Here is a 9,936-nt window from a genome sequence, read left to right on the forward strand (position 1 = left end):
CTTTTCCATAGGGAAAAGACCGATTCTCGCAGCCAAACCTTCACCAAATTTTCCTTCCGTCTCGGCCGCGGCAGTAAGCAGTTAGCGATAAAGGCAAGTGACTATCAATCACATCCAAAAAAAAAATAAAAAAATTCGAAAAATTCACAATAACAACTTGTTGAAAAATTGTCGCTATAGCTATGATCTTTGTCCAGAGAGGATTAGATGAGGTAGTTCATCCTCCCGTCTTTGCAGAACATAAATGATACACGACACAGGTTTTCATGATTATATTGTTTTCAAGCTGTTGAACATCTAAAAGCTCTAACAATCGCACATTTTCATGTCAATTATATACTTATGAAATGACGTATAGTTTCAGTGCATTCCTCTATCATGTTTTTAAGCCATTTTACTTGTAAACTTCGTGACTTAAAATTGCATTTTTACATGTCAGTTACATACTGATGAGGTGTATGTACATTAAGTGCATATTTCTTCTTTTTAAGCAGTGATACATGCAAACCTGATTTGATATCGATCGCATTTTGACATTTTATAGTATACTAATGAACTGTGTGTTCATTTATCGCTTTTATCGCGTTTTTTACGCTGTAATACATGCAAAGTTTTGTATATTAGTTATATACTAATGAACTGTATGTTTTTATCAGGTTGTTTTTATTAATAATGCATTTAACATGTTTTGAAGCTGTTTTACATGCAAACTTGATTTTAAATCGCTTTTTTACATTTCAATTATAATATTAATGAACTGCATTTATATTTAGTACTTTCATTTAAATATACTGCGTTTTCCTGAATTAACCTTTTACACAGTTAAATACCCTGGACACTATGGGATTGGACCGTATATTCCCGGGGAGCTAATTTCTGTTTTTATTTAAGTCAAACGGATCGCTCTAAATCCTATCCCGACATAGAGGCCGTTTGGCAAATTAATAGCAATTTTGTTCAGTAAATATTGAAGCTTGGAATATGAGTTTTAAAAATCATGACTGAGTTTACATCCTTCATTTCATTTGGAAATCATTCTTTGATTTTCCTTCATTCTGTACTTATTGTTCTTTCAATTTATGCTATCAGATGTCTTAGATGTTAATTTTCTCTTTTTAAGTAATGCCACAGTTTCAAATTTGTCATAGTCAATCTGCGTTATTTTAATCAAGTAGTAAAGCAACTGCTCAACGTTTTTCCTAGAGATGTTTATTCCAAGCAAAAGTTAAATCGTTTTAAGAAATTGTAAGCCGAATTCAAAAGACGTGAAGAGGCAAATCCAAGTGCCCTTTTTGGAATCTAAAACAGGAGTAGTGTGGTCTGCAGTAGCCCGAGTATAGCTTTGCGGCTTACATGACAGCAAGAGGGAACTCCTGAACTGCTGCGGGCTGGGATTTACAACGCAAAAGTGAAACCAGAGCTCTTTTGAACTCTGGCATTCTCATCGCATACAGGATAGGGTTGACAAGAGAGTTTGCATAATATAACACAATCAAAGCGTTATATGTTGATCCCGAGAAGAAATGAATATCATTAGTGGAAAAAGTAATAAAATTAAGAATACCAATTGGCAGATAAGTCAGTAAAGATACCAAAATGACTATGAATAATGTCTTGGTCAGTTTTTTCTCTCTATATCTATTGGCTGCACCATGGCGCTGAGGATGAGCTCCACAATAGATTTTCATAGCAATGGACGCGTATGAGACAATGATAATGAATACACAAATGCAGTTTAATGAGCTGTAAACGTAAAACAGGTGCTTTGCATATTTTTCTGGATATAAATGGCGAAGAAGCACAAGAGTAAGCGATGACAGTGCAGCTGCAGCCCAAATGCCGACAATCATTACCCCAAAGACATATTTTGTCATGACTCGATGCTTAAAAGGACGAAACGTCGCGTGCATCCGTTCCAATGAAATCCCAGGTAGGTTTATTATGGAGGTTATAGAAACCAACAGCTGAATCCAAGTTAAAATAATATTCCAAATTCCACGAGGAGGCAAATTATAGGTCCAAATGTTGCATTGAGCTCCAGTGATAACGAAAAACATGATTCCAGTGATGCCCCCAACTAACATATCTGCAATTGCCAGGTTGATTACCAGGTACATGGAACGCTTGCGAAGACTGCGGTTTCTTACAAAGACGAAGATAGTAGCAACATTGAGTGTTACTATGACAACGGACTCTACCATAGTTACCGTAAGCCAGGTGGTGCATTCAGATGGAGAAAAAGACATCTCGTAGTACTGGACTTCGCTTTGTGGATTGGAACAATCGCGTATACATAAAAAACAAACAAACAAATAATCAAGTTATCCAAGGAATCTGTGTCTTTATACGTTGCTTATTACTCTTGGAAACTACTTTTGCCATACCGTGGCCATATTGTCATTGATTTCGCAATAGGATAAAAATTAGCGAGCAAGCGCTACGTTTCGATGTGGCATGGCATGACATGGGGACATCGACACGTTGTGTTTTCTCGTTAGTTTTTGTCCTAAATGTCTATCTATTCGGATTTTGCAATATATTTGCGTCTGATCAAACAACGACATTTGGAAGCTTGTGCATTAATGTAAAAGTCGTTCATATAAATTATTTCTAATAGCGGCACACTTCGTACCTATATACATAATACTTATATAACTTCTTGAAAATTGTAAGTAACGATTGCAAATAAAGGAAACTGTGGCTTGTTATATTGTAATGATGTAATCAGTTAAACGTTGATTCTGAATTACAGATGACTGTAAAATGGCGAGTGAGAAGCCCGACCAAAACTTTTTTACTCAACCTTCCCCTCTCAATACGTACTTAAATGGAAATAGAGACGGAAGGGAGGGGGGCTTTATTAATCGGGGAGGGCCCTTTTTGGGGGCTGGCGCCTTAATGCAACAAAATATGTCATGGAATGTTTCGTTTTCGAGATAGTAAGACCTAGCAACCGAATTTGCATTCCTTTTTTTATAAAATTGTCAAAGAATTAAACTGAATACTCGTAACCAAAAACCCAACAGGGATAAATACGAAACTTTTGAAGGAAGAGGGCAACACAAACGAAAGCACAAATAAACTGTTCTGAATACTCTTCGATGGATGAGAAATGCACGCTAATGAGATGCATGAACTGTATGATAGACATCACAAAGTGTCCCCTACCCTAATTGCTTACTAAAACACAAATAATTCTGTCAAAGTCATATGAAAATGACAAAAAGGTATCCAAAATCAGGGTTAGGTGCATTTCTGAACATAAGTGTTTTTCTCAACGTAGTTCTGACTCCGTGAGTGGAGAAGGCCAGTTGTACTAGTTGAAACACTGGCCCAATAAAAATTGACCTTTTCCGAATTTTAGCCCTGCAATCAGTTTGACTTACGAATACATACGCTAATCGTATGCCTTTTTGAGAAATTCGTGATCATCTAAAAGTAGCATTTATGTAATCTAAACAGGCGAAACGAACTAGTATGTCCCTGCCCCCATCGAAATCGATACCTACTCAAGAACTTTTGATCAAGTAACGCAATCTTAGAGTCACACGCGATTTCAGTTTTTACACCCCATTGCTTTTGTATATCATAGCAACCGTTTTTTTTTATATCCCATAGCAACCTATACTTAGCTTTTATTGCCAGCTCAGGTAATTTAAAGGTCATTCGCTTATATTGCCTGATGAGTGTGGTCACTCTTTGACCATACGAAACAGCGTTGTCGCAACAAAAACGATGAATTGAAATCTTTCTACTGATTAATCAGTATTATTATTAACTGCTCCTCTCAGAGTTAAGCGCTCTTTAAATTTATGCTAACCAAGTTCAAGATTTTATTTATCAAAATAAATATATATACGGTATATATGGTCTTTTGGATGAACAATTTTTTCCCATTTTTAAGGTAAGTCGGCCCCAAACAAATTCCAAATTTTCTTGGTGTGTCAGACCATATTTTATCGATTCTGAGCTAGAGACCTTAAGGGCGATTTACACGGTACGACTTTGTCGCATGCGACAAGCTTACGGCAGGCCTGCGACACGAATTATTTCGTGTAAATCAAACCTACAACTCGCATACGACTGCCGTGTACGTCACAAAAATGTCGTAGGATTTTAAAACATGTTTTAAAATCCTACGACAATCGTACCTATAGGCAATGTTGAATGACGAGAGTTGTGTGCGATTTTTTGCATGACGCGAGCAGCGCGCGCTCTAGAAATCGCATGCAACAGTCGGAAGCAAAAGATGTACAGTCTAAATCGGCCTTTAGAGTTGGCGTGATGTCCCACGACTTTGCCGACATAACGACATTTAGATTTAGATTTAGATTTAGATTTAGACCTTACAATAGCTGACCGCCCATGAATTGTTTAAAATGATCGCTGTTTTAGTAAAGGTTAAGACACCATAGAACAAAGCTTAGCTAACTAGAATCGCGCAAGTTCGAAACAACATTGTTCTTTTCTTATGAAAGGAAGATTAACAATAATATTTTGAGGCCTTGAATTGGTTTTTAATTTTATCCGTTCTCAACTTCTTTTATTCGTGTTAAACTGTGCGAAATAAAATCATGCTTTATGCTAAAATCAACAGTTAAAGAAAATTTGACACTAATACACATTTGGAAATTCGAAAAAAAATAACTAATCCTTCCCGTTTAATGGTCACTACGATTTTCATACATTTTGTTTTTACTACAATCCGTGAATCAACACACCAGAAAAGCGGACATAAATCCCATATAAACAACATGTTGTTAGTTCGGAGTTTACCTAAACATTTGCAGCCCAACAAAAAGGTAATGAAAAACGCAGTCATGCGGGAGTTAATTACACAGTAAAACAGCGTTGCTTATAGATTCTGTTGCCCTCGCGTGAGAACACCTTTAGGTGAACCGGTAACGGGTAAGACATCACAGAAGAATGCACTTCGTGACTACTATTAAGATTGGTTTCATTTAAAGAAATCTTACCTTAGGAAAAATAGGTCAGCAGTGAACGCTCTTTATCGCTTCCAAAATTCGATTGAAAACAAGCTGACAATACAAGGGCCAACTCCAGCTGAATACGTGCTGCAAGTCATGAGTTGGCCATATAAATATGTAACAATATAGCAGTTGTCGGAGTATATTTAGTTTTACAAACCAATTTTCAATAACTTAGGAGACAATTTCTGGGATTAATCGTTTATGAAGTAAAGCGATTTTCTCATACGTTTCTTATTAATTTCTTGATGCAAAGATAATACAGGACTAAATACCAACTGCTTGTTTAATGGACGCTATTGCAGACTTGCTGGCACCATACGAAATTGCCCGTGATGCATAGGTAGTCGTATTTCGATGTACTCTGCTAAATCTCGCGGTGGTTTGGACTCAGACGGGCTAAGCAAGAGAATATGAAGTCCGGCTTCAGCGGCAAAAGTAGAGACAAACTCCAAACCGTTACTCATAAACATGCGCACCTGTTTAATTTGTTTATGCTAATTATCGCCTTTCGTTAGAACTTTCGCGTACTGCTATCAGTCAAACACGTACGTCATAAGGGTAATAACAGTTTGTAATTGATATAAATGGCGTATGTATGCCAGAAAACCTATGAGTGAATGAAGATTATATGTATATAATTGCAAGCTGCTGTAAACGTTTTTATTACTCGCGCGGAGCCCAAGTCATAAAGTAGGATTTCTTCGTAAGTCTCAAATGGCAAAGAGGGGTCTACTGCGCGTGCGCTACATGTTGGCCGAGTCTGCATGTATTCATTATAAGCCGCCATTACGGGACAAAAAACAAGGATGTAGAATCAACACAACGAATAACGTATTCTTGAAAGAAAACAGCTAGTATGTGTGTTGTCTGCTAACTCCTTCCATTGAACGAAACTAAGGGGCAACTTTCCTTTCAGGACGGATATTTTCCAAAAGTTCGACTTCGATCAACCTCCCTCACAGACGTTTTTTTGACTCTTCTCGATAAAGCCCCCGTCGGTGTCAAACGTATTCAATAAGATCAGGCCGTAAACACTGAATTTACATACAGCCGAGCAAAACATTTAATTTCACTGGCCGCAATACAAAAAAGAAAACGTTCAATTAACTTTAAAGATTCAAGACCATTCCGTGGGTGAAAGGCTTAGGGTAAAGTAGGAAACTAAAACTAAAGCTTCGAAAATAAATTTCATTCGGGGTCCAGTGTGAGCGATAAGATCTATTCACCAGAACAAATGTAAACACTGAAAAGTTTGCTAATGCACAGCGACGATCAACGCTTGACGAATTAATTTCTTTATTTACGTTCACTTGGATAGAACCAAAATGTGATCCTCCACGGGAAAACAGGGAAAAAGGTGAACACACGGGCACGCCAAATTGATACGCTAAACAATAGGCAGTGAGTGAAATGACACGCCGGAATCTGAGCTGTGTGTCAGAGTGCACGGCTGGCTAATTTTTTTCTTTTGTTCTTATCGCACGAGAAAAACAAAGGTGCGTGTTGGATCGAACAATGAAGTGTGTCAAGCACACAGAGCACAGCACCAGGTGAAATGGCACGCCAGCGAGTAAAATGGGACGCAAGTGACCAACATGACACGGTAGCCGTGTTTAAGATTTTGAATTTCATTCAATTTACCGTTCTCTCGTCTTGTCAAACAATCGCAAATTTGGGGAGCTCTTTTCAATCGAGTGTGAAACCAAAATTATTCAATTCATATTTATTAGACGTTCTTTAACGCGACACAAACTAACGAGGGCTACGAGAAAATGTCAGATGACTCGTGTGCCTGTTTCAACAAACATAAAACGCATAAATGAAAACTTTCAAAGGAAAGTACCCTAAAAATCCGAGTTAATGTTGTCTGAAAAAAAATCTTTCCTCCGGGGTCGAGTATTAGCGATAAGATCGATTTATTGGAACAAACCTAAACGCCAAAAAATTTGCATATTCATACCAACAACAACTGAGTACCGCAACGCTAAACGCATTTTTATTTTTACGTTGGATAAAGCCAAAATAGCAACTTTAGCACCCGGGCTTTAGCAAAACTGAAAGCCCCTTCCGACGTTACAAAACGTTGAGAGAAGCCGTCGTTCTTTGGATGCAGAAAGGAACTGCCCCGGGAAGAAATCGGTCACGTGCTAGGCAACCAAAATCGTTCACGTATATCAAGTTTCATCCTGCGACGCGCACTGAGGAACAAAAAATTTCGGCAGTTCTTGGAAGGAAAACTGGACGGTTTCTGCTTGTTATTCAATCGCCACGGGAGCTGCAGTGTCTTTTCACTTTACAAACCCAGCTTCTTTCATTTAAAGCCATTTTAAAACCTGGAAAAGCTCTCTTTTGTGCCATGTTATTTTGTCCATTGGCAATCACGCAAAACCACTAAAAGAATGAACGTATACTCCGCGTTGCCTTCCATTGCGAGTGAAGTTTATTTATTTATTTTGCGTACTTAATAAACAAATAACTGTAGACATAATTTGAAATAGTTCATTCTTTGGTCAATCACAGAGCGCTTTGATTTTGTCATTAAAGTTCTGTCCCATTCCAGTGATCATGAAATAGATTCGTTGAGTTAACTTTCTGTAAATCGGATGTTCTATGAGGTTTATCTTATCACACGCGTCCCATATAGAACGCATGTCTTTTCGCACGCGTGTCATACACTTTTTGCGTGACATTTTGCGATCGTGCGCTGTTACCAGTGAAAAAGCTGGAACATCTCTCATAGAAAGCCCAGAAAAAAAGGGTATCAGGGTGGAAAGGTATTCGCACAAATTCTCCTCTGTCACCAAAATTAATCATAACCACTGGAACCACAAATATTTCTTTGTCGCCAAAATCCATCATTACCTTAGATGCACCTAATGGTTACAAAATCCGACATGTTTAGTAAGAGAGTAATGTTTTATTTTGTTTGCGTGACATTCCTCGGTCGAACTACATCACGTTTATTGCAAATATAATGCCTTAGACTCTCAGCGAATCTTTAATCGTTCACCTGTCACCAAAGACTGAACTAACGTGCATGCTTAGATACTCGTTATATAACGACGCCTAAGTAAACGCTCCCACAGCGTCTTGTTTCATATAACCTTCCACTTAATGAATTGACTATTAAAATATTAATGCTTACACAATTAAAAACTTCCTTAAAATAAAATTTTACCCTCTTTCGCGTAAACAATCGCTGTTGATAACGTTTCCTGATATGATATGTTTCAACTCACCTCAGGCGGTGTGCGTGACGATATTCGACCAATCAAAATGCGTTATATGATCAGTAGTCTTCGCGTCCAAGAACATCAGTCTGGAGAGGTCAGCCTGTTGGAAATTTCGTCATTAACAAAGTCTGAGTACATTTTTTTTCCCGGTTGAAATTCTTATCAAAGTTAGAGGAACCAATTGGCTGAATGCTGGTGAGGTTACTTTTTGAGCTGAAAAATTTGCTCGCGTTTGTAGCCATTTCAAAGATGACGACCTCGCGCCTGCCGCCATATTGATTTACTGCATTTCTTGAGGCTAAAGCTACTTACTCTTGCTGGGTTTGGCCAATATTTTAGTAGGTTGAGCTAGCTTATCGTTTCTACTTTATAATTTTTGGGGTATATCTGGGTCTACCCCTTATGGTTTTTCCGTTGGAAGCCGTAAAAAATAAAAAAGAACCTATGAAGAGATCGTGTAAACCAAGTAGCTCAACTTACGGGAAACCGACCTGAAAAGCCTACGGGCAAATGCTATTTCTCTCCAAGAAATCCAAGACGGAAATGTAGATCTCTTTCACCCTGAGATAAAAAAGCAAACTAAAAATGAGCGAAAGCAATGAAAAATAGACTACCAGCAGTCGTTTTTTCCCCTTAGATCACGCGCGCGAAGTGACAGTAAGATTATGCAAATTACAAAAATGAACTCGCGGCTCGCCGACCTCACCTGCTCGCTAGACTCATCTTACGTTAGGCAGACGTGACGGCAAATAAAACAAGTTTAAGCCTGAATTTTTTTCAGGCTTTCTTTTCGCAACTACTTAAGTTGCGTACTAACTGTGAGGATCTTTCTGCTATTTGATCTTTCATCCGCAGTTCAAAATATATGTTTTATATATTTACATTTATTTATTCATCCTTCACGGGTGTATTATGAACTCACAATATGACCAGCTCCCAGTTAATTAGCTTGATAGCTCAGTTGGTAGAGCACTGCACCGGCATCGCAGAGGTCATGGGTTCGCATCCTGTTCAAGCCTGAATTTTTTTAGGCTTTCTTTTCTCAACTGTTTAATTGCGTACTAACTGCGAGGATCTTTCTTCTATTTGATCTTTCATCCGCAGTTCTAAATATATGTTTCATATATTTACATTCACATAATACTAGTATGAAAATAAACATAAAAGAAATTATCGACTTTGAATGTCTCCGAACCGGGAATAACTTAACGAAATCGCCTGGTGCATCCAACAAGAATCATCTATGGCTACTTCTGCACTGTTAAAATTTGCCAAATTGCTGCCAAGAATCATCTATGGCTACTTCTGCACTGTTAAAATTTGCCAAATTGCTGCCTTTAGTGATAGTTTTTGGAAAAGGAAGCAAAGTTTGAATGCCCAGTTTCAGTGCGACTGTAAGTCGATCTAAGTCTTACGTTCGGGAGATGTTTACTCGATCGTGACCAGAGGCAAATGAGCCATTTCCATATTTTTACCCAGCACCCTTTGTGGGTGGCGACGCGTACCGCCTGAACTCACCTCATGATCTTTTATCATTTAATGGTGATCGTTCTTAATCTTGATGATAAAACAAAACCCTAAGTTATCCTGTTGCCTAAGAAAAGACAGAACAGCTTCGACCGAGCGTCTCTACGTGACTTCCGCTTCATAAGTTTCCCCCGAATTGACACCCTTTTCTTAATAAATGCCATAATTAACCTCAGGCATTAATA

General features: G+C 38.1%; 1 protein-coding gene across 1 annotated transcript; it reads right to left on the reverse strand.

The window, feature by feature from the left end:
- Positions 1-1,299: 1,299 nt before the first annotated feature.
- On the reverse strand, positions 1,300-9,868 carry LOC146461826 (substance-K receptor-like). The gene is made up of 2 exons (XM_085086396.1): positions 9,743-9,868; positions 1,300-2,265 (listed from the first exon to the last, which is right to left on the reverse strand). Exons 1-2 carry the CDS (start codon positions 9,745-9,747, stop codon positions 1,350-1,352), a joined length of 921 nt encoding a protein of 306 aa, XP_084942522.1. The 5' UTR covers positions 9,748-9,868; the 3' UTR covers positions 1,300-1,349.
- Positions 9,869-9,936: the final 68 nt, after the last annotated feature.

The sequence above is a fragment of the Pavona decussata genome, unplaced genomic scaffold (assembly GCF_977016875.1).
Source record: "Pavona decussata unplaced genomic scaffold, jaPavDecu1.1 SCAFFOLD_194, whole genome shotgun sequence".
Lineage (NCBI taxonomy): Eukaryota > Metazoa > Cnidaria > Anthozoa > Scleractinia > Agariciidae > Pavona > Pavona decussata.